The sequence below is a fragment of the Felis catus genome, chromosome B3, assembly GCF_018350175.1.
Source record: "Felis catus isolate Fca126 chromosome B3, F.catus_Fca126_mat1.0, whole genome shotgun sequence".
Taxonomy (NCBI): Eukaryota; Metazoa; Chordata; class Mammalia; order Carnivora; family Felidae; genus Felis; species Felis catus.
In genome coordinates this window covers 102,061,766-102,087,656 of record NC_058373.1, presented here as the reverse complement: position 1 = coordinate 102,087,656, position 25,891 = coordinate 102,061,766, and the positions used below count along the sequence as shown (strand labels likewise).

General features: G+C 41.1%; 1 protein-coding gene and 1 long non-coding RNA gene across 5 annotated transcripts in view; one reads left to right on the top strand and one right to left on the bottom strand.

Moving 5' to 3' along the window:
• The window catches only part of LOC109500848, a 61,585-nt gene extending 53,659 nt beyond the window's left edge, over nucleotides 1–7,926 (bottom strand). Inside the window, exon 1 of the long non-coding RNA XR_002158632.3 lies at nucleotides 7,563–7,926. This is a non-coding gene — a long non-coding RNA (uncharacterized LOC109500848). The remainder of the gene's footprint in view (nucleotides 1–7,562) is intronic.
• Nucleotides 7,927–8,011: 85 nt separating this feature from the next.
• Nucleotides 8,012–25,891, top strand: part of GCH1 (GTP cyclohydrolase 1) — a 46,543-nt gene continuing 28,663 nt past the window's right edge. For all 4 annotated transcript variants that reach the window (XM_023255703.2, XM_023255705.2, XM_023255704.2 and 1 more), the window contains exon 1: nucleotides 8,012–8,517. In XM_023255703.2, the coding sequence (XP_023111471.1) occupies nucleotides 8,178–8,517 (340 nt within the window). In that variant the 5' untranslated portion in view covers nucleotides 8,012–8,177. The remainder of the gene's footprint in view (nucleotides 8,518–25,891) is intronic.

Here is a 25,891-nt window from a genome sequence, read left to right as displayed (position 1 = left end):
AATCTTTTTAGGCAATTTGTTGTTTTTGTTTTGTTTTGGTTTTTTGCATAGATGCTTGAAAAACTCTATCCTTGAAACTGTCCTTATTCTTGAAGTTTATCCAGCCTGGTGTTAAGCATTCTGTCTTAAATTTTTCTAGAAGATATTGTTCTAGAAAATTATATATATATGGATATATATACATATTTTTTGCAAATTGTATTTTAGCTTTTAAGAGGAATATCCTTTTTTATGGAGATATAATTCATATACCATAAAATTTATTCTTTTAAACTGTACAGTTTAGTAGTTTTTAATATATTCACAAAGTTGTGCAAATATCACCACTAATTCCAGAAAATTTTCATTACCCCAAAAAGAAACCCCACACTTATTAGTGGTCACTCCCTAGTCCCATAAGGCCTTGGCAACCACTAATCTGATTTGTCTTGATGCATTTGCTTATTCTAGGTATTTCATACAATAGAATCACACAATATGTGGCCTTTTGCATCTGCTTTTTTCACTTAGTATAATGTTTTCAAGGTTCATCCATGTTATTGGCTATATCAGTACTTCATTTTTATGGCTGAATAATATTCCAGTGTACATGTATATCACAGTTTATCCACTCATTAGTTGATGGACATTTGAGTTGTGTCCACTTTTATTTAATGTTTATTTATTTACTCTGAGAGAGAGAGGAAGCGCAAGTGGGGGAGGGGCGGAGAGAGAAGGAGAGAGAATCCCAAGCAGACTCCATGCTGTCAGGAAAGAGCCCAATGTGGGGGCTTGATCTCATGACCAGGAGATCATGACCTGAACTGAAATCAAGAGTCAGATGCTCAACCAACCGAGCCACCCAGGCACCCCTGGGTTGTTTCTACTTTTGGGTTATTGTGAATAATGGTGCTATGAACATTCATGTGCAAGTTTTGTATAGGCATGTTTTTGTTACTCCGGTGATTCTACTTGTTGTGGAATTGCTGGGTCGTATGAGAATTCTGTGTTTAACCTTTTGAGGAGCTGCCAGTTTCTTTTTTTTTATTATTTTTTATTTTTATTTTTTTAACATTTATTTATTTTTGAGACAGAGAGAGACACAGCATGAACGGGGGAGGGTCAGAGAGAGGGAGACACAGAATCTGAAACAGTCTCCAGGCTCTGAGCTGTCAGCACAGAGCCCGACGCGGGGCTCGACCTCACGGACCGCGAGATCATGACCTGAGCTGAAGTCGGCCGCTTAACCCACTGAGCCACCCAGGCGCCCCGGAGCTGCCAGTTTCTAATGCAGCTGCACTATTTTATATTCCCACTAGCAGTGTATAAGAATTCCAGTTTCTTCACATCCTTTGAAATACTTATCATCTTTTTTAATACAGCCATCCTAGGGGGTGTGAAGTAATATTCACTTAGGCCCTAATTGGCATTTCCCTGATAGCTAATGTTGAGCATCTTTTCATGTGCTTATTGGTCATGTGTATACCTACTTTAGAGAAATGTCAATTCAAATCCTTTGCCCATTTGTATATTAGGTTATTGGTCTTTTTATTGAGTTGTTAAGACTTCTTTATATATTCTAGATACTAGTCCCTTATTAGATACATGATTTGCAAGTATTTTCTCCCATTCTGTGGGTTATATTTTAAATTTTGGTGAAGCCTAGTTTATCTTTTCTTTTTCCCTTTTTTGCTTCTACTTCGTGAGTCATTTTATTTATTTATTTATTTATTTATTTATTTATTTATTTATTTATTTATGGGCATCTGGTGGCTCAGTTGGTTAAGTGTCCGACTTTGGCTCAGGTCATGATCTCACAATTCATGGGTTTGAGACCCGTGTCAGGCTCTGTGCTGACAGCTCAGAGCCTGGAGCCTCCTTCAGATTCTGTGTCTCCCTCTCTCTCTGTCCCTCCTCTGCTCATGTTATCTCTCTCCCTCTCAAAAATAAATGATAAAAACATTTTTAAAAATGGCCATTTATTTATTTTCTCAAATTTTTATTTACATTCTAGTTAGTTAACATGTAGTGTAATATTGATTTCAGGAGTAGAATTTAGTGATTCATCACTTACATATGACACCCAGTGCTCATCATAACAAGTACCCTCCTTAATACTCATCACCCACTTAGCCCACCTCCCCACCTCCCTCCATCAACCCTTAGCTTGTTCTCTATTGTTAAGAGTCTCTTGTGGTTTGTTTCCCCCTCTTTTTTCCCCCCTTTCCCATATGTTCATCTGTTTTGTTTCTTAAATTCCACATGAGTGAAATCATATGGTATTTGTCTTTCTCTGACTTGTTTCACTTAGCATAACACACTCTAGCTCCATCCACATCATTGTGAATAGCAAGATTTCATTTTTTGATGGCTGAATAGTATTCCATTGTGTATCTATACCACATCTTCTTAAATTTTTTTTTTAATGTTTATTCATTTTTGGGAGACAGAGAGAGACAGAGAGCAAGTGGGGTGGGGCAGAGAGAGAGAGAGAGAGAGGGAGAGAGAGAGACATACACATAATCCAAAGCAGGCTCCAGGCTCTGAACTGTCAGCACAGAGCCCAACACAGGGCTTGAACTCACAAACTGTAAGATCATGACCTGAACTGAAGTTGGATGCTTACCCGACTGAGCCACCCAGGTGCCCCTATACCACATTTCTTTATCTACTCATTAGCCAATGGATACTTGAGGTCTTTCCATAGTTTGACTATTGTTGGTAATGCTGCTATAAACATCAGGGTGTATGTACCTCTTTGAATTTTTATATTTGTATCCTTTGGGAGTGCAATTGCTAGGTTTTAGGGTAGTTCTATTTCTAATTTTTTGAGGAACCTCCATAGTGTTCTCCAGAGGCTGAAGCAGTTTGCATTCCTACCAACAGTGTAAGAGGGTTCACCTTTCTCTGTATCTTCACCACATGTCATTTCCTGTGTTGTTCATTTTAGCCATTCTGATAGGTATGAGATGGTATCTTATTGTGGTTTTGATTTGTATTTCCCTGATGATGAGTAATGTTGAGCATCTTTTCATTCTGTGTCATTTCTAATTAGCTGATTCAAGGTCATGAAGATTTATGCCTATGTTTTATTCTAAGCACTTTATAATTTTTGCTGTTACATTTAGGCCTTTGATCTATTTTGAGTTAATTTTTGTATATGATGTGAGATAGTGATCCAACTTCTTTTTTTTTTAAAGTATAGTTGACATGCAATGTTATATTAGTTTCGGGTGTATAACATAGTGAACTCGTAATTCTATACATTAGACAATGCTCATCATATAACTGTAGTTACCATTTGTCACCATATGTTATTAGAATATTACTGACTTGGAGCGCTTGGCTGGCTTAGTTGGTAGAGCATGCAACTCTTGATCTTGGGGTCATGAGTTTGAACCCCATGTTGGGTGTAGAGCCTACTTAAAAAAAAGAAGGGGCACCTCAGTGGCTCAGTCAGTTGAATGACTGATTCTTGATTTTGGCTCAGGTCATGATCCCAAGGTTGTGGGATTGAGCCCCATGTTGGGCTCTGCACTGAGTGTAGAGCCTGCTTGACATTTTTTTTTCTCTCTCTCTCTCCTTCTGCCCCTTTCCCCTGCTCACACTCCCTCTCTAAAATAAAAAAAGTAAAGAATATTACTGACTATATTCCCTACACTATATTTTTCTTCCTTGTGATTTATTTATTTTATAACTGGAAGTTTATACCTCTTAATCCCCTTCAACTATTTCACCTATCTCCCCACCACCAAGTTCTTTCTTTTGCTACATGCAAGAGGGTATCCAATTGTCCCAGTATCATTTGTTGAAAAGACTCCTTACCCTGTTTAATCATATTGGCACTCATTTTGAAAATCAACTGCGTATAAATATAAGGGTTTATTTCTAGTACAGAAATCTGCTTGTATCATATTTTTGACTATATTCCCTCCCATTTGTTGAGTTCTTTATTTCAAGAACCCTAATTATTCTTATGCTGGATCATCTTTGTCTTCTCTAATAGCTCTCATCTTTGTCTCTTATTCTGCATTCATTCACCTGCCTTTCTCCATGTCAGTAATTAATTTTTTTAAGGTTTTTTATTTTATTATTTTTATTTTTATTTATTATTAGTTTTTTGTTTTTTGTTTTGTTTTGTTTTTTGAGAGAGAGAGCATGCATGAGCAGGGGAAGAGTAGAGAGAGAGGGGAGAGATAGAATCCCAAGCAGGTTCTGCACTGTCAGCCCAGAGTCCCATGCAGAGCTCAAACCCACAAAATGTGAGATCATGACCTGAGTTGAAATCAAGAGTCAGATGCTTAACCGACTGAGCTACCCATGTACCCCTATTTTTTTTACTTTTTGAGAGAGAAAGAGAGACAGACAGAGAATCCCAAGCAGGCTTCATGCCTAGTGTGGAGTCCCACACGGGGCTGGATCTCATGACCATGAGATCATGACCTGAGTCAAAACCAAGAGTTGGCCGTCCAGGTGCCCCAGTAATTAAATTTTTAACAGTGTCTATTTTATATATAGTTCTTTTAAACAAATTCCATAATAATGATGGTCCTCAATATATTTCCTTAGATCTGTAACTCCTTTTTCAATTTTATTATCTTGGTTTTTTTTATCACATTGAACCCATGTTTTTATTAATTTGTTTTATAGCATAAAACATTTGTGAGCAATTTGCTTCTGTTCCATGAGCTTTACTTCCTATTCAGTTGCACTCTTTGTGTTTGTGTCTTCTTTGTGCTGTATTATTTCCACCCTTGTTTAGTTTAGTTTGGCTGTTACACGTTTGTATGGTTGCCATGTTATTTCTCTGTTCTATCCATTCCTGATATTATTGAGGGTGACTTCTTTGTGTTTCCCATTATTGCAGAAGCTCATTTGCTTTGCTGACTCTGCTACAGTTGGGGACTTGAGGTGACTGTAATATATCCTTTCTTCTATAAGGGATTATGAAGGTTGGGACAGTGTTCATCTGTGGTAGAGTGTACTCTTCCTTAGTATCCCTGTTTTTAGCACGTGGTAGTTCTTTTGAAATGGTATCTAAGATCCTCTGCCAGGAATATGTGACATTTGGGGTATGTCTACCCTACCCTTGTGAGGTACCTTTGGGCTTTGGACAGTTTCCTCAAGTCAGCATGGAGCCCTTGATCCTTCCTTCCATCTCAGAGACTCAGCTCAGTGTTTGTGTTCTTCCATTTTCTCTCCAAAAGTTGTCCCATTCCTCCTCAGTCAGAAGAGAAGAAAGATAAAGGCCTCAATTTAGTTTGCTTCTCCTGACATTTGAGGGATTTCGTGAGACATCTCAGGATTGCACTGATTCCATAGTCCTACTTCTGGAAGTTAGGAGTGGAATAAGGACACTTTTCCTGTGTGTTTTTCCACCTTATGCAAGAATATCCTCTAAAGTTTGAATCTCAAATATACAATCACCATCAAGTGTATTTAAAGAAATTTCCTTTTTTCCAGTTACCACTGACAGATTCCTAACATTAGTTCCCTGCTTCCCTTGGCAAGTGACTATATATTTCTATAGCCCTGCAGTATTCAATCTCTGATACTGTGGATCTCACTCATCTGTTTCTCTGTTCTGCTACTTTCCTAAAAGCGGGAGAATTAAAAAAAAAAAAAATTCCTTGGCCTTTTGATACAAAGCAACTCCCAGGTTGGGTCCAAGGTGAAAATGGGTCCCTTACTGGGTTAGATACATACATGCCATTACAATTCCTGCTTGAGAATGCACATAGTTTTACGGTTGCACTTTTTTGTGCTAATAAATTCTGGGAACATGTCCCTCCTATTTTAGTTTATTCCTCTTTTTTTCTCTCATTTCCACTTGTAACTACCCCTGCCAAGTACCTACATTTCACTGTTAAACTGTTTATATAAGGTGATTTTAAAGTTTCCTTATATTACCTCTGGGCATTTGGTTGAAAGGCATTGCCTCCATTTTACAACTAATTATATCATCGAACAAATCTGGAGATTTTGCATTATTTGGCAACAAAAATGCTAATGCTTCAGTAGCAGTGTTTATAAGAAAATGTTAATTTTTAGGGTAAAAATTTAATTAGAAGTTGTCTTTGGGGAATATGATATTAGTTAACGTTCACAAATGTTTTTAAAGGAAGGAAAAAGATTGCCACCAAAAATTAAAAAATTCTTACTGAAAGCGTCTTCATTAAAATGGAATCCCTCCATTTAAAAAAGTACCTCACTTGGTATCTTTCTTTTCATTTGTTAAATACAAGGCCATTCTTTTTTTTTTTTCTTAATGTTTATTTTTGAGAGACAGAGATAGAGCACAAGCGGGGAGGGACAGAGAAACAGAGGGAGACACAGAATCTGAAGCAGGCTCCATGTTCTGAGCTGTCAGCACAGAGCCCCACTTGGGGCTCAAACGTGAGATCATGACCTGAGCCAAAGTCAGACGCTCGACTGAGCCACCCAGGTACCCCTACAAGACCATTCTTTAACGCTGTCTGCAGCTATGCTGAAACAGTTTGAGACCCAGTGGATAACTCTGACCAGGAAATATCAGTGGGCAGTGGGCAGTGCATTTACAGGGAAAAAGTGTTGCAAGAATTTGCTGGCGGGGGGGGGGGGGGGGGGGGGGGGGGGGGGGGCGGAGGGTGGCGGGGGGACTTACAAAAATGTTAGCAGAGTGACAAAGAGGTTTTCCAAGAGATGGTCATGTTTCTTGATTTATGTATCTTGGTCTTTAATGTATGTAGAAATTCAACAATTATCTTTAAAAGGCACATTCGCCCAAATACTTCTATTTTAGACTAAAGGTGCTGAGGAGGCCAAGTAATTTCCATATTTCCCTCCTTGATGTTAACAACAGGGCTATGCCTGTTCCAATAATACTAATTAATAATTATAATATTAACAAATAATTAATACATATAAATAAGTAATAATATTAATAAATATAATCATCATAAATATGATATAATACTGATATTATATATCAGTATAGAATAATTTCAAGGGCTTCCCTCCTGGTTCGTCTGATTCTAAGCTTTTTAAATACCTGTATATATGTCAGAAAGTCAGCATGAGAAACTCTGGAGCAAATCATGTTAATTTGACACATGTTTAAAACCTACCTTTGGCATTAAGAAATAATCCCCCCAGCGAGGGGGGATAAAAAGCCCATTAAAAAAAACCCACATTTTTTAATCTTAAAGAAAACAGTCAAGGGTGATGTCACTGGTTACGAGTCCAGTTGATCAATAACGTTTCACAATTTGTACCAACATCAGGGGAAAGGAGCTTAGCACGTCACTCCAAAATGATCAGTACCAAATACCCACAGAACGCAAATGGGTTTTTAATGAAAGTCCTAACTTTTCCTCGCTTACAAATCAATTCTTCTCCAGGGCCAAAGTTCTGGCCATCACAAATGCCATCCTCCTAGATACAGGGACTCACGTAAGGTCCACTTGGTGCAACACTCTCCCTTAGAGCAGCGAGTGGGTTCTCGTAGGTGGCAGGTGCGTTGGCCATATTTTAAACTAACGAACGCAAGAGTGTCATGTCATATTATTCTCTCGCCCTAAAAGCGTAAGAGTTGGTTTCCTTACCGACAGCTTAACGCAGTCTTTTCCCCGGCGAGCCCACCTGTTTGGTCATCTCTCCTGGAGCGAGGGGACACGAGCACTTCTGAGCAGCATTCTCTTTGCCGAAGAGGAGAGGGCTCGCCGGGCGCCCGGAGCGTGCATCCCCCAGCCTAGGTTCCAGCACTCGACATCTGCCTCCGTCCGGATTCGGTTCGCGCCGCCACAACCCGAAGGATGCAACCCCCTCCTCCCGGCTGGCGCGGGTCGGCTCCACTGCCCCCGGCGGCTGCCTTTCCGGAGCTCGCGGGGTCGAGCCCCGCTTGCGCCCAGCCCGCCGGACCGCCCCCTCTCGGGCGCGGGGCAGAGGACAGGCGAGGGGGCGGGGCGAGCGCCGTGACGCGCGTAGGCTCCGGCCAATGGGAACGCTTCGCGGCGCCGCCAGAGCCGCCAGCCCATAAAAAGGAGGCACCGCAGCGCTCCCTAGCCCTCAGCTGTCCCTGGCTTGAAGAGTGTTACAGGCTGGTCGCCTACTTTCCTCAGGTGATCCCGGCCACAGCCTATTGCCTGCGGCCGCCGGTGCAATTTACTTGCAGTCCCCGAAGAGTCCCAGAGTCCCTCCGAAGCGGCAGCGGCAGGTCCATGGAGAAGGGTCCGGTGCGGGCGCCGGCCAAGCCGCGGGGTGCCAGGTGCAGTAATGGGTTCCCCGAGGGGGAGTCGCCGCGACCGGGGCCGAGCGGGCCGGCCGAGAAGCCGCCGCGGCCGGAAACCAAGAGCGTCCAGCCGGCGGACGGCTGGAAGGGTGAACGGCCCCGCAGCGAGGAGGATAATGAGCTGAACCTCCCCAACCTGGCGGCCGCCTACTCGTCTATCCTGCGCTCGTTAGGAGAGGACCCCCAGCGGCAGGGACTGCTCAAGACGCCCTGGAGGGCGGCCACAGCCATGCAGTTTTTCACGAAGGGCTACCAGGAGACCATCTCAGGTCAGTGCGCCCGCCCGCGGCGTGGGCGCGGGCTGCTCTGGCTTGCGGGGCGCCGAGTAGGTGGCGGCGGGAGGCGCGCGCCGGCTCCGGGAAGTTTCCGGAGTTGCTTCACTCTTGGCGGAGTGAACCGAGTGCTGTCCCTTCCGCACCCCGCCTTCTGCGCTGGCCCCGCTGGAGACAGCCCTGCGCGGGACCCATTTCTGGCGCCCAGGGAGGCAGCCGCCTCTCCTCCCCAAGGGTCCGCGCAGCAGTCCTTGCGGGGTCCTCCCTGCCTTGCGCGCAGCCGTCTCCTTGAGCCTCGGGGCGCTGGGACCGCGGTCACTGAGCTCCCTGCCAGGTGGGCGGCTGGAGCCCCTTTTGCCTGAGCGTCCAGGGCCGGATGCTTGAAGCACGTGCTGGACCCACACTTGCCAGGATTAGGATCAACTGGCGCTTGCGGAAGGGAGGGCTTCCCAGGTCTTTTTCTCGAGGTCTCACTCTTTGATAGATCTGGGGTGAAACTTCGGCTTGGAGGCTGGGGGTGATCCTTTGTGGCAAACTCAGAGATCCGCACTCTCACTGACTTGCCAGGGGCCACCCGGGTCTTCGGAAAGGTGTAGTTTGTGTCCACATCAAGTTAACTCCATCTCAGGATGCTCCCAGGGTTTGAGGCGTGAGGTATCTCGGGCTAGTTTGCTGTTTGAAGCCCCCGCCCCCACTGTAGAAGCTCAAAAGCCATAGAGCTCTTCCCTGGGAGTCGGGAAGGTTTGCTGAGCTCTGGGACCCGGAATCGGAGTACCTCTAAGCCGGGTTTGCCCAATGCTATCCATGCTTGAGGCGGGTCAGGCTTTTTCACCCAGAAGGCCAGAAAGCTGTAGGGGATGGGTAGGGAGAATGGAAAATGAGGACTTCGCTGCTTATTTGCTGGGTGAACGGTGTTGGTCTTCACAAAAGAGAAAGATATAGTCTGACTTCTGCAACTGGGACCAAGGACGTTGTTTTCCAGTTCAAATCTTCTGTGCCTCTTGGTGACATTTATTTATTTGGCCTGAGAAGTCTCTGCCTTCATCATGTCTCAAGGAATAACAGTGCTGCTTTGCAAGGTAACTCCCTGTCCCTGTTATTTTCTTGATCAAGTATCCGGCGACTCACCCAGTAGATCCTGGGAAGGACAAAGTTATTTTTTGCCCAGTCTTCCACACCCCAAAGGAAGGGTGGGAAATCAGTGAGAGAGGGGTGGGGCCCCAAAAGGAAATGATACTACACACTAAAGCCAAGAACTGGGCCTCTAGTTCTGTGTCCAAGTTCACTTTTTTACCTCTTGATGGAAAAATTTCCGAGACTCAAGAGCAGAATTTCAAAATGCAGAGACTGAAGAATAAGCAGTCTGCATTTGGTGAATATTCTGTCATTCGGTGATCTTCCACAAGGTAATGAAGAAACCTCTTTTAGGGTCTTGCTCATTCTGTCTCTTGTGGACACTGAATACAGTCTCCTCCATAACATGGGTCAGACTTTGGGAATCTCTCCAAATTCACAGGAGGGGTTTCTGACTCCAAAGACAGGTCACAGAATTACCTAACCCACAAGGTTTATTTAAACAAATGGTGAGCAGAAGTTTGTTTCATGAGCTGTAGGGCTAATGAATCCAAAGAACACTTCCGTATACCTTAGAAAATTGTTTCAGTAAAATGTTAATTTATTGCTTAAAAAGGTCTCTGGACCTAGAGACAGAAAGTAGATTAGGGGTTGCCCGGGCCTGGGGAGGAGGATAGAATGGGGAGTGGCTGCTTAATAGGTTTCCTTTTGGGGTTATGAAAATGTTCTGGAACTAGAGAGGTGGTGATGTTTGTACAACATTGTGAATGTACTAAATGCCACTGAACCGTACGCTTTAAAATGGTTAAAATGATGAATTTTATGTGTATTTTACCGTAATGAAAAAAGTCCACAGACCATTTAAGAATTATTACCAGCCATTAATTGAATATTTTGATGCTTTAAGTGCTTTCTGTGGAGAGTCTTGGTTAATCCTTAGTTTTGAGATAAACTCTGTTCTCTTATCCCCATGATAAAGACCTTGAGGTAGAGAGGTTGACAGCTTCAAGTGGTAGGGCTGGTGTTTGAATTCCCACAGCCTGAATGCCGAACTCTTACTTCCTTTCTTATGTTGCTATCTTGTGTCTTATCTACTAAGTATTTCAAACTGTGAGTCGTGACCTAACCATTGGGTTACCAGCATAAACAAAGGTGAAGTAGGGACGCATGGGTGGCTCAGTTGGCTAAGCACCCGACTCTTGATTTCAGCTCAGGTCATGATCTCACAGTTCACGAGTTCAAACCCTGTATCCAGTTCTGCACTGATAGCTCAGAGCTTGCTTGGGATTCTGTCTCCCTCTCTCTCTATGCCCCTCTCCTGCTTGCTCTCTCTCTCAAAATAAATTTAAAAAAACTTAAAAAAATAGGTGGAGGGGCGCCTGGGTGACTCAGTCAGTGTAGCATCTGACTTCGGCTCAGGGCACGATCGATCTCATGGTTTGTGAATTCGAGTCCCACATCGGGCTGGATGCTGTCAGTGTGGAGCCCGCTTCGGAATCTCTGTCCACCCCCCTCCCCCAGTCCCTCCCCTTCTCTGCCCCTCTCCCTACTTGCGTTCTCTCTCTCAGTAATAATAAAAATTATTTTTAAAAAATGAAGTAGGTGGAGTAGAATGGGAAAGATGCGTTTATAACGTGAAGTAAGGATACAAGTTGTGAGGAGCTTCTGAGTCGGCTTTTGAGGTATATATTTTTTGGTGCGTACTGGCTCCAAATGTTAATATATTTCTGAACTGTGGGTTGTGGTCAAAAGTTTGAAAGCCTCTAAGGGATCATACTTAAGGAATTAACATCTATTTCTTAGAGGTACAGAAGACGGAGAGGAGAGGACAATGAGGATGATGCTGAACTTAAAGGAATAAACTTAAAATGGCAGTGGTCCAGATCGTGGGCCAGCCTAGGTGGGAGAGAGAAGGAAGGAGACTTTTAAGTCTGTAGCAAATATGGCAGAGACTAATAAAACAATTCTGCACAATCTCTAATTTTTATTTCTTTAGAGAGCATAAGTCAGTGACTACTATAAATTGTTTTGGATAGAAACAAACTTCTTTCAAACTCTCACTTTTATATGCTTGTAAACAAGATACTCTGTATTTTTATATCTGTCTATATTAATTCCTGGTTAATGGTATTGACTTCAGTGCTGTAAAATAGAAAATTCCCCAAATTATTCTCCGAATTATTGTTTGTTTCTCCTGAGTGGACCGATGCTAAATTCTGGTGTTCTGGGGAATTTGTCATTTCTCCCTGCACTGCCCCTTCTCTCCATGACCTTTCCTCTACATTCCAGTGTGTACCTTACCTGGGTACATCTTTGATCAGCGGGGATGGGGCTATGTGAGGGTTGTGCAAGCCTCCTGGTTATTGTTCACCACTGGGCTTTAACTTGTAGCCTGGGAGGGAGTTCTGAAAGAGATACTGTCACCTCTCCCAGAAACTGGCTCTCTCTTGACTCTGGCATCACATGGTGATTCTTAGACCAGCTCATCTTTATCTGTTGCTGTCCCATTTCCATTTAACCACATCCTAGTTTTTGTATGTATTCAGAGTTTACCTTGATGATGTCTCCTTTCAATAAGGGATCTTTCCTATATTTCCTATATTTTACTCAGAACCTTAATTACATTGGAGGCTCTACTATTCTCTGGGGTTCTTGGTCGTCTTGTCCCTGTCTGTGTCTGACCCTATTCCCTGTGCCCTCCTGGGTGTAAATGGCAATAATTCTTAAAATAACATTATCTACTAAAGGTTAAGTGCATGTAACTTGTGTCATCAATTGTCCTCTTTATGAGTTTATGGGAACACTCAAGAGTCTTGACTCTTCTGTCACGTTTTTAGTTAAAGTAGGTTTTAGCTTGTCTTATCCAGGATGCCAAAGCAGTTTTCATAAATCAAGTTGGCAGTGTCCCAAATTTTGAGCATGTGTATAATGTAGCATGAAGAGACGGTACCACAGGTGATGAACTTCTTAACCCACCAGGGTTGGGAGTCTTGTCCCTGCCTCAATCATTTTCACTGCAAGATGATATCTATTCCTTAAAGATAACACAAGGCAATTAGATACTTTGTTTATACAAAAATGAGTCTTAGCCACTTCGTGCTGAATGTGCTTAGCACTTAGAAAAGTTTTTGTTTTTTTCTTTTTGAATCACAGATTTTTGTGATTTAACAAATCAGACTGATGAAGAACTAAAAATTGTAACGATTTATAAGGTATGAATGGGGACAGAAAGTCAAATTTTTTACTATCCCTCCCATATCGTGGGTGAAAGGTGAGTTTACATCCCAAGTTTGAAAGTATATTAAAGAAAACTTAATCTCATCATTGAGGTGCTATTTTTGGATGTATGTAGTTCATCTAAATCTTGATTCACTAATGATTTTTGTTTTATTTTGCTAATGAATACTTATGTAGGACTTAATTCTGTTTATTGCCAGAAAGAGTACTATGAATAAAGAACTAAAAATAATGAGGCTGTTGGAATATATGACTGGAATTGGGGAGTAGTCAAAGTTGATTAAAGCTGTTAAGAAGTCATTGGGGTGCCTGGATGGCTCAGTTGGTTAAGCGACTCTTGATTTTGGCTTAGGTCATGATCTCCTGGTTTGTCAGATCTAGCCCCTTGTCGGGCTCTGTGCTGACAGCGTTGGGATTCTCTCTCTCCCTCTCTCTCTGCCCCTCCCTTGCTCACACTCTCCCCCTCTCTCAAAATAAATAAATAAACATTAAAGGGGAGCCTGGGTGGCTAAGTTGGTTAAGTTCAGCTGAGGTCATGATCTCAGAGTTCATGAGTTTGAGCCCCTTATCGGGCTTTCTGCTGTCAGTGCTGCCCACTGCTGTCTGCTGCCCACTTCGGAGCCTCTGTCTCCCTCTCTCTGCCTCTCTTTCTCTGCCTCTCTCTGTCTCTCTCAAAAATAAATAAACATTAAAAAAAAATGAGGATGTTTTTAAAAAGCCATTAGGAAGTCATTGAGAATAGACGAGAAAAACTTGCCCTAATGGTTTCTTTTAAAAATATATTATCTATAAACAATTTTTCTGGCCTTGGAGAAAAAAAAATCCCTATACATACCTTTAAATACCAAACAAAGCCATCAAATTAATACTTCTCTTAGTTTCATTGGCTGACACGAAGTACCACAAATTGGGATGTTTAGAACTGTGAGACAATAGAGCTCTGTTATTTAGAGGCTAGAAGTCCAAAATCAAGGTGTGGGTGCAATCATACTCCCTCTGAAAATTGTAGTGGGGAGAACTTTCTTGCCTCTGCCCAGCTTCTGGTGGTAGCTATCAATCCTCAAGTGTTTGTCTGCTCGCATTATTCTAATCCCTGCCTCTGTTGCTGTCCAAATTCTCCTCTTTTAAAGATACCAGTCACCTAGGACTGAGTCCACTGTAGTCCAGTATGCCCCGTCTTAGTTACAGTAATTGCAGATGTAATTAGCTTATTTCCATATAAGTCACATTCTGAGGTATGAGGGTTTAGGATTTCAAGGTATCTTTTTGGGGAGGGAACACAATTCAACCTATACCTATACCAGTGCTAAGTACGATTATTCAAAAGACTGACTGGCAATTTTACAGTTTCATTTAACAAATTTGCTGAGTGCCAGGCCCCGCACTGAATGCTAGGAACACAGGATGAGTGTCTGCCCTTATGGAATTTACAATCTTTTGGACAAAAACAGATATTCATCAGAATCACCTGTGTGTGTGTGTGTGTGTGTGTGTGTGTGTGTGATTACTGATAGAGGGATGTAAGGATAAAGAGTGCTCAAGGAGAGCACTTAGCAGAGGAGTTTATCTGTGTTGGGAGATAGAAGCAGGGAAGCCTGAGCTGACATCTGAATAACAACAGACACTGCTGAGGATTTAACTAGGTGCTGAGTCCTTGACATGCATAACCTTTGTTGCCTTCACAAGAGCCCTAGGGGGTAGGTGATATTATTCCCATTTTATAGGTAAGGAAACTGAAATACAGAGAGGACCTGTCCAAGATCCTTTCTTGAAAGTAGCAGTGTTGGGAGGATGATAGAGAATAAGAGTCCTAATCTTTGACATTCTGTTTAATTTTACTAATAATATTTTACTGATTTATTTAACTCCCCCTTACCCCCTTCCCTCTCCTTTTTAAAAAATTGCTGTTTTCTTTGTTCAGCTCTTGAAACTCCTTCATGGCTGGGTATTCCCGCACTGATTTATTTGCAGTATACCCCTGTAATTTGATCCCAGTATTAGGTTGAGCCAGACTGCAGTATTAAAATTTGCCAGGAGAGGGCAACTATCTAATCTTTGATGAATCTTAGATTATGAGTCCTGGATTATATGAACCATTCCTAATTCCCGTTTATATAAATGAATATATTCCCTACGGTTCTACATTCTCTATTGAGTTTGTGGTAATTAGGGGATAATTTGGATTGGGCTGATCAAAGATTTTGTGAACTGAGGTAAATTTGTTATAGTCAGGGCTGAGAGGACATTTACTCACTAGAATTTTGTCTGATTATAGCCTCAGTAGCAGTTTTTTAAAAGACTCTTTTGCGGAAGAGGGACTGTTTGTACTCATTATTGAATCCCTAGCAAATTGCCCAGCACATGTGGACGACTTGATGAATGTTTGAATTTATTTCATAAAGACAAAGGCGCCTTCTTAACTCTTACCTTTCTTCTACAATGCTCAGACATAGGTGCTCCATAATACTGGCTGTTTTATACACTAAAGAAAAATGCAGAGGATTTTTCTTTATGAAAAAAGCTACAAGTTATTCCAACTGCATCTCTTGAATACTTTAGGCCAGAGGACACCCTTTAGACATATTGTAGAGTCATAGAGTCCTGCACCTGCAGAAACTCACCTGTTTGGTGAGGTAACTGTTACAGCCAGCCAACATATTATTTCAAGGTATTGAAGTGACTGGCTTGTTTCCCGGGCACATAAAAATTATCATGGGGAAGGATCTCTAGAAAATCTGTCAGGATTGTAGCCAGTTTTTAAGATATTATATAAGTGTTCAAATGTACACAAAATTAGGATAAGATAACGAGCTGACTGCCAAGTGCCTTTTACGTAGCCTCAACTGTTAACATAAACATAGGTTATCTTGTGTTATCCCTTCTGCCTCCTATACCTTCCATCACTGACTTATTTTAAAGCAAATCCCAGATATGTCATTTCATTGATAAATACTTCACTATATCTAAATTATAAAAACCTAAAAATATTATGCTTGAAATTAACATAAATTCCTTACTTTAGAATATCTAACCAGTGTTTACATTTCTCTGATTTTCCCACAGGTGTTCTTTACAAATTGGTTTCTTTGAATAAGGATTCAAACAAGATTCACACATTATATTTGATAAATGTCTAATTCCCTTTTAGTTTGTGACAGTTTGATATTCCTTTTTTTTTTTAATTTTTTTCAACGTTTTTTATTTATTTTTGGGACAGAGAGAGACACAGCATGAACGGGGGAGGGGCAGAGAGAGAGGGAGACACAGAATCGGAAACAGGCTCCAGGCTCCGAGCCATCAGCCCAGAGCCCCACGCGGGGCTCGAACTCACGGACCGCAAGATCGTGACCTGGCTGAAGTCGGACGCCCAACCGACTGCGCCACCCAGGCGCCCCCCCCCCTTTTTATCCCCTAATAACTTTTTGAAGAAACAGGGTCGCCTGTCCTATAGGATTTCCTACATTCTGGGTTTTGCTCATTACTTTCTCATGATTTAGTTTAACATGTTCCTTTAGCTCCTGTATTGCTTATATACTAGTAGATTTAGAGGTATGCCTCGCTGCCCCCACACCAAAAATAACTCTTAAATTTAGTCAAGAATAATTCAGAGGTGTGGCATGGGCTTCTGTCAGGAAGCAGCTAAATAATCTACTTGTCTATCTTTTTGTGATGTTACAGTTGATCAACTTTAGGTGTTACCAGCCATTCAGTAATTATTAGAAGTTGCAAAATAATGATGTTTGGTTCTTTAATTCCTTTTGGATTTGTCGACTGGAGTTTTATAAAGAAGGTATAGGGGAATGCTTTAGGCTATCTTTGCAACTATTTAGTAAGTTTAAAAGTATTTAAAATAAAGCTTAAAAATATATAGGTTGTTAATTTCTTTAATTCTGCAGTGGATATCTACCTCGTTGTGACTCAGTCTAGAAGCCATAAAAGAAAATAATTAAACTTTACATAAAAACTATGAATTTTCACATATGAAATACCAATACAAATGAAGTCAAGTGACAGAATGGGAGGAAATATTTACAATTCCTATCAGAGATGACAGGATAATCACACTAATATAAAAAGTGATACTAGAAATTAACGTGAGAGAAAGGCCAGAAACACAATTGAAAAATTGGGAAGACACGTAAGCAGACAGTTCAAGGGCCAGGAAATATAAAGGATCTTTAAACAGTTGGAAAGATGATTGACCTCACCCTCAATAAGGGAAATGCACACAGACTCCCACCAAGATACATTTTTTTCCTTGTTAGATGGTCAAAAGTTCAGAAATTTGATACCCTATTATGTTATTAAGGTGATGGAGAAACAAATACTGCTGTTGAAAGGGTAACTATCCTTATGGATGATAATTTGGCAACATCTGCCATATATAAACTTATATATTCTGCTTGAAAATCCTGCCTCTGGGAATTTATCTTAGGTACTTGTACAAACGAAATGACATATGCTCAGAGTTCATCACTGTAGCGTTGAATGTGGAAGCAACCTCAATGTCTAGGCCCCTAGAATGGCTAAATTATGCAGAGGAGTTATATTTTGTAGGGAAAATTGGGAGGGGGCATAGTTACATGTTGTTTATATTCATATTAAGAATTAGAGGATACACAAGTGCTTACATGTTCATCAGGAATATGAACTGGGGTAACAGATACGAGTAGAAACAAGACTTTTCACCATTTTCAGTTTTTGATTTCTGAGGTATGTGCACTTATTTTCAAATAGATAATTCAGTAATATTGGGGCGGGTGCCTGGATGGCTCAGTCGGTTAAGTGTCCGACTTTGGCTCAGGTCATGATCTCACAGCGTGTGAGTTCGAGCCCCACGTGGGGCTCTGTGCCTCTGAGCCTGGAGCCTGCTTCAGATTCTGTGTCTCCCTCTTTCTCTGCCCCTCCCCCGCTCATGCTCTGTCTCTCAAAAATAAATAAAACGTTAAAAAAAATAGTATCATGGCAAAGTTGTTTCAAATTCCTAACTAGCTAGCTAACAAGAAAAATCTGGTAACCGAAAACGTTTACCCTGAAATTAGAGAAAAATAGTTGGACATACATATTTGTGAGCTTGATCTTTGTTGTGATCGTTACTACATAGAGACTGAGTTTGAATGTGATCTTGTCTTTTAACTATCTGTATAATTACCGGTATATCTCTAAACTTTGTCGTTTTCCCCTTTTTGTAAAGGGTGGTAATACCTGCTTTGCCTGGGCTCTTCTAAGAATTAAGAAGGTATGTGAGAAAGCACATGATACTTCATCTAGTCCTTCTTTATGGTGAGGAAAAACTGTAACATTGGATTAATTGAGAAGTGTTTTAAGACTGTGGGACACTTTGGAGCCCTAAGCCCACAGACATGCTGTGAGGAAGGTGTGCCACATGGAGTGACCACAGGTGGGTGTTGTGGCTGATGGCTGTACCCGAGGTCTCCCCCAACAGCTAGTATTGAAAAATAGACAGGGGAGTAGATTCCCCCAGGTGATTCCAGCTCCCAGCCATTTCCACTGACACCACAGACATTGAGGCATAGAGGCCAGTCATCTTCTCTGTGTCCTGTCTGGATTCCTGACCCACAGAATCCAGGGACATAATAAAATCGTTGTACACCACTAAATTCTAGAGCGTTTTGTTATGCACTAAAAGCAACTGGAGCAAATTTTTAGATGAGCGTGGTTAGATTTGCATTTGTACAGAGGAAGAGGGAGTGACTTAAATAAGCCAAGAGATGGCATTATGGTTTAAGGCCAGAGATTTAAAATTGTGAATTATCAGTATAAGGCTGATACCTGAAGCGAGGAGAGTACCTGGGCTCCTCACAATAGTGATAGGAGGTGGGTGGCCTAAAACTTTAGAAGATGTCTGCATTTAGATAGTAAGAAGAATGAGAGAAGAGCCAGCAGACAGTCTTAAAAGGACATATCAGAAGCAGGAGATCCAACAGTGTGTTGGCAGAAAATGGTTTTAAGAGAGACAAGGAACAAAAACTAGAGGTCATGAGACAGTGTAAACTTGAGCCAGATTACCTGGCTTCAAATTCTGTTATTTGTGAGCAATGCCTCAATTACCTCATCTGTAAAATGGAGCTATTAATAGTACTCATGCATCTTATAGGGTTATTGTGAGGATGAAATGAGTTAGTACACAAAAAGTGGTAAGGGCAATGCTTGCCATACAGGAAGCTCTATAGACATTTTGTGCTCGTTAGCCATGAGGACTGAGATTTGAAGGGGATGATGTTAGTAGTTTCTATAGCTTAATGTGGTCAGAAGCCAGCTTCTAGGATGTTAGGGAGTAATTCTGGAAAACAATAAAATTTTGAGGTATCTTTTTCTGACTGGCAGGATCAAGTGAGTTTCCCCTTGATGTGTATCAAGGCATCAACATGCTGGATGCTGGATGTTGCTGAGTGAAACCCTTAGGTGTCAGAGAAAAGCATGAACCCAAAACTCTGGGAAGGTGGGCCAGGTGGTATACGTGTGATCTCACCTGATACGCCTGTCAACTTGAAGGTTAGATCCATTCTAAAGAAGTGGAAACTGAGGAGGCTCATGCTGTCACTTGCCAGAGGTCACGGAGCAGAACCGAGGTATTTGTGACTACAGCGCTCATGTTCTAATCAACATCACGCCCCCTCAGGTTTAAAGTGCCTATGTTACAATTTTATATGAAGATCCATTTATATGTGAGGATCATAATACATAGGAATCTGCTTTTTTTCCTGAATTCTAGCAAGGAGAGAGCCAAGTAGATTTATGTTTGAGGCATTTCTTCCTACCCTGACTGAAAGAGATTTCATGAAGTTTTTGATTAGGGGAATTCATGAATAATGCAAAAATCTTAGCTAAATTGTGTTCAATTCTAAGGTGGATTATAACAAACTTTTCCCTATTTCATCCTTTGAGGGAGATATCTGAAGACGAAAATTTTATATATTTTGTTTAAAGCACATTGAATTGTGTTGTGGCCATTTTGTATTTTATATATGTGAGTCTTTTAATAGTTTTATTGTTTGGAAACTTTTCTGTTTTAAATGTTAGTTTTTAGGGCTTGTACCTTCTGTTAAATGCAGTTATAAATAATATTTCATTAAAAGTAATTTTATCTATAACCACCAGGTATATAAATTTCAGAGATACAAACTTACTTTAACACCTTGAACAATTAGGCAAATATACTACAACATAATTATGTTCCATCTGTGCTAATCTATCCAAATTGTGTTCCCTACTGTATATTTGCAACCTTATCTAAATGGATACACTTGCATGTTGTATGCTCTTTTTTTTTATTTGTTTGATTCTTATTGTGGTAAAATATACATAACATAAAATTTACCATTTTAGCCACTTGAAAAAAATTTTTTTTACATTTATTTATTTTTTTGAGAGACAGAGACAGAGCACAAGCAGGAGAGGGGCAGAGAGAGAGGGAGACACAGAATCCAAAGCAGGCTCCAGGCTCTGAGCTGTCAGCACAGAGCCTGACTCAGGGCTTGAACTCACAAACCATGAGATCATGACCTGAGCCAAAGTTGGATGGTTAACTGACTGAGCCACCCAGGCACCCCTAATGTTTTAAAAGTCCATTTGGCCACCCAGCCCTTCTATGAACTTTACTTGAATGCATGTTGCTAGTTGGGCTATTCGGTCTAGTCTTTATAATCTGGTTGGTTGGTTTATTTGTGATTCTAACTTCTTATTAATCTCTTGGGTTACCTGTGCTTCGTGTCCTGGCTCTTGTACTTCTCGAGTATCTCTAGACTTTGTCTTCACTTCTGATTCTTTGTCATCTCTTACCAGAGGTACAGTGACTTTTTTTTTAATGTTTGTTTATTTTTAAGAGAGAGAGAAAGAGAGAGAGAGAGAGAGGTAGCATGCGAGCGAGGAAGGGGCAGAGAGAGAGCGAGACACAGAATCTGAACCAGGCTCCAGGCTGTCAGCTGCCAGTACAGAGCCCAACACGGGCCTTGAACTCACAAGCTGTGAGATCATGACTTGAGCCAAAGTCGGATGCTTAACTGAGCCACCCAGGCACCCCGTAGTACAGTGACTTCTTAACTGGTTGCCTTGCCGCCTAGCTTGTTCTGCTCCAGTCCATTACTGCCAGTGTAATTTTAGTAAATTGAATAGATCACTTCCTGCTGAAATACTTAACTGATTTTTTCTGGTCTTTCCTCACCATGATTTGAAGTTTTGTAGTATTCCATCCTCTTGCCTGCATTTTTTTTCTTCTGTTGCATCACTGTCCCCTCATGAGAGGTTTAGTATTTTAGTTTAGTGCACAGTCTAGCTTGAAGAACCACTGTGTCTCTTCCCACAATGGAGCTGTAGATCGAGGGAGACATTCTACCCAAGCCGTGTTTGTCTGAAATATTTGGCCCTTTTTATCTGTTGTTCTCTTCCTCTAATTTTTTTTTCACTATCTTTTTTTGGTTTTGGTTGCTCACCATGAAGATCCCCACCCCACCACCCATTTATTAACAGCCATTGCCTCTCTAGAGTCTGAACAACAAAGCAGTTTTAGGTGAGTAAATTGCCCATTGCTGAGTTTCTGCATTGAAGTCTTTTGAGATCCAGTTGGTCCAAGTGCTGTTTCAGTGAAGAGCTTTGCCAGGAACATATGATTCTTGCTCTGAGGTATGATATGTTTTATGTACATAGATGAGTGTTTATTTTTCTAAATAGGAATCAGAACCCAGTTCAACAGAGGCCATTGACAAATGTCCCAAACAAGGAAGTTCTTAATAACATAGCTTCAAATGCAATCGTATCTATTTTATGGTAAGTGGTTCATGAGCAGCAACGAAGGTGGTAGGTGCTGGAATTTAACTGATATTGGGGACTTTGCCAAAGAACTTATTGACTACCCCTTCAAAATATAAGTGCTTTTGAGGGCGCCTGGGTGGTTCAGTTGGTTAAGCGTCCGACTTCAGCTCAGGTCACGATCTCACAGTCCGTGAGTTCAAGCTCTGCGTCAGGCTCTGTGCTGAAGCTCAGAGCCTGGAGCCTGCTTTGGATTCTGTGTCTCCCTCTCTCTCTCTCTGCCCCTCCCCTGCTCATGCTCTGTCTCAAAAATAAATAAAAACATTAAATATATATATATATATATATATATATATATATATATATATATGTATGTATATGTATTCAATATATATTAAATATTTTGTTAATGCACAGGCAATCCTGGAGGTGTGCCACTGATCGCCACCAGGAAAACTTGCCTTTCAGCAGCACTAAGTGCTTAGCATACAGCTTCCAGCTGCTAGTGCCCTTGCTTTGCCTCAGTGGAGGTCGTGCTTATTCCATGCTGTTTTTTGCTTTCATTTTGATATCCATTTCTTTCTATTCCTCCACTACCAACATAAGTTGAGGGTGGGGCTCTTTACAAGTGAAGTACTTTATTATTTCTAAATTTTTTTTTAATGTTTATTTATTTTTGAGAGAGAGAGTGCTTGTGCAAGTAGGGGAGGGGCAGAGAGAGAGTGAGACAAAGAATCTGAAGCAGGCTCCAGGCCCTGAGCTGTCAGCAAACTCTCAAACTGCAAGATCATGACCTGAGCGGAGGTTGGGAGCTCAACCGACTGAGCCACCCAGGCACCCCACAAGTGCAGTACTTTATAAGAGAGTCAAGTGTTTCAGCTTTATAGTTAGTGTGTTAGAAACTGTGTTCACTGATACAATCCCAAGGTCCTTTTGGTGTTTCTTAAACTATTTTAGTGCATCAACAAACTCATCCTGGTATAATGGGAAGAACAACTAGTCTGGACTAGTCACAGCATCCCCACTAAGTAGTTTATGACCCTAGACAAGTCCCTTGCAAGGCTTTCTGGGTCTGGTCTACAGGGAGGGGCAGTTGGACTAGGAGTCTTTGTACTATGGGTGTGCTTGTCAGTATTGCCTCATCGCTCGCTGTGTTGACTTCCAGCAGCTGACAGGTGAGGTCCTACTAAGAATCTCAGGCTTCTTTCATTGCTAGGGGTGCTGATTTCCTTTGGAATGTTTAAGCCACACAGAAGTTTCTATGGTAACACATCTCTCTTTTTCTTGTCACACACAGTTTTGAAAAGGTTCTTCATGCTGTGGTCTTCTAACCTATGGCCCCTTTGATTAGACAAAGCCCTTATTTAAGGACTTTTTCCTCGGAGTATTGTAGATACTTGTAGAAGAAAAAGCAATTGCTAGTCCTACTAGCTCTTGAGGTGTTAGTCTGTTAATAAGGTTTCATATCAATTAGAAGAGGGATTGTTGGATTATTTGGCAGCACAGTAATAACAAGGAAACAGTGTTTTCTGTCAGGATTGTGACATTTTATTTTACTTTTGATTTTTTTGTATAAAATTTTCAAACACAAACATAGACAAAATTGTATAATGGACAGCTATGTACTTACTACCTAGATTCAAAATTAACATTTTGCCACATTGGCATGGTCTATTTTACAGAGAACAAATCAGAGCCCTGTATTTAGAGGTGAAATCTCACCTTAGAAAGTGTTTTTCTTCTTAACCACTTACAGTGTCCTTAGCAAAATTAACTATTAATTTCTTCGTATGTTTTAATACCTAATCTACATTCATAACAGTAGAATTAATACCTAATTCTGCACCCCCAGTTGCCCCAAATGTCTTTTACTCATGACTTGTTTAAACTAGGACCCACTCAAGATCCATATATTTGTATTTGATTGTTAGGTTTTAATCTAGAAGATTTCTTGTTTTCCTCTCCCCCACCCTGTGACACTGATTTATCCAATTCTCAGTGTCCTATAAGATCTTCCACCTTTGGGATTTGTCTGCTTGTTTTCTTCTTGTTTTCATTTAACTTGTTTCTATCTCTTTCATATTCCTGGAAGTGGAAGTTAGGTCTAAAGACTTGATTACATTCCAGGAAAACCATTTTAGCAAGAATGCTATTTTCTTCACACCATATCACACCAAGAGACATAAAATATGTGGATCTTGAGGATTTAAAGACTGTGGTTGGTTTGTAAAAGCGATTCTTTACTGGTTTCCTAGGATAAACTTCTATAGAGAGGTTCTTTTTTTTTTTTTTTTTTTTTTCCCTCAAGCCTTTTTATTAGTTTGAAGATTTAATGGGATTCTCCTTTCCCCTGAACTGTTCCAGTTTCATTTCAAAAAGTAAAGGTCAAAGTAGCATTAAATTACAGAATTTTTCCTCATATAAACCAAATAAATAGTTGGTAAAACAGTATTTTGCAACCAGTGTGCACCAGCTCTGGGCTCTGGCAGCCTCTGGGTATCAAGCCATTCTTTCTGTCTGTTCTCTTGAGCTGGCAGGTACCTTGACACTTCTCTTCTTCAACCCCCGTGTTTATCACTAATATTACTTTTATTTTAAAACCTCAGATTTGTTCTCTTTGTTTCCTTTGCTGTCATTGGCTTTAGGCCTGTCACCTCATGGCTGACTGAAGTGCAGCAACTTCTGACTCTGGTTCCTTGCCTCTGGGCTCTCCCCCTGGAGTCCCTTGTTCTCACAGGTCAGGTTCAGACTCGTGGTGGCTGGTGATAAGGCTCTCATGTGTAAGTCAGAAGACAGGGGGTCAAAATCCAGCTCTTCATGCCAACAGGTACACTCTTCTTTAGCAGGCACTTAATGTTTCCAGATAGAGCATCAGTTTGCTCATCTGTAAAATGGGGGATGATAACTGTTTTGACGACTGCAGAGTAAGACAGGACTTGAAAGAAGTCATGAGCGAAATGTAAAATTCAATTTTATGTGCTCAGAAATAGAAGGGCATCTGTTTCTGCTGAATGCATAGACCCACTCAGGCAGTCAACTCTACCTTTTGTTGTTTCCTGTATTTCTGTATTTCATTTCCTATAATATCTCTCTTCCTTACCCCCTCTGGAAAACCCTCCCTTCCTTTCCTTCAATCTGTCCTTAAGGCCTGGATCAAATTTTTATGCTCAATATAGCCGTATGTTTTCTTCCAGCTTATAATATTTCCTTTATATAAGCTATTGCTTCTATAGTTTAGCTTCTAGGCATGCCTTCCATTTTGGGGGGCTGAGTTTTTAAAAAATTCTAATATAATTAATGGACAGTGTTATATTAGTTTCAGGTGTACAAATACTGATTCAATGATTCTGTACATTACGGTGCTTCTCAGGATAAGTGTACTCTTAATTCCCTTCACTTATTTTCTTATTTCCCCAGATCTTAAGTTTCTTGAGGTCATGTTTGATATATTTGTGTCCAGCTCAGAAACTAGTACAGAACTTCCCATGAAAACTTGATCATGTTATCCTTGAAACTGATTTATAGTGAGCTGGTGATATGTAGGACCCAACTGGTTTCTCAAATGGCTGATATTTTTCTAAGATATGGATGTAATTTTCTTATGTGAGGTCCTCCTTCCTTTACTTTTCACTGGACCTCTGGAAAGTTGGCTCCAGCTTCTTTGCCTAATCTCCCCATCCTGTTCCCCACCTCACCATCCAATCTCACTCTCTGTTCCAAGCCTCCTTCCCCAGCTGGTGTGCAGACCTCACAGTGTTCCACAGGAATTGTCATCCTCTGAGTTGATGACTATAGTGAGGGTTTGTGGTGGGGAATTAACATTGCCAACTGTTCAACCTTGCTAAACAGCAAATTAAGGCCAGTAGTGGGTCCATTTTTAACCCTCAACCTCTCTCAAAAGCCTATGCTCCCAGCCCAACTGGTCATCAGAATTGCTTGGGTTTTTAAAAGATTTAATAATCCTGGTTTCACCCCAACAGCTAGTGAATCAGGTTTTTCAGGGTAGCTTGAGAAGCTGTATTTTCCAAAGCTCCCTATGATTGGCCATATGTGGGATCCACTGTTCTAAAGCGTGATCCCTTTTCCCTTAATCATTTGTCAGTAATGATGGTGGCTTGCACACCCTGCTGGTACTTATTTGTTGGATAGGATTACAGATGGTTCTATAACATCCATCTGTATGATATCTCTTGGCATAAGTGAATGTAGGATGATAAAGGATGAGCCTATTAAAGGCTTCTGAAGCAAATGGATAGTTTATCAGATTGGTGTGTGCTTTCTTTAGAACTGC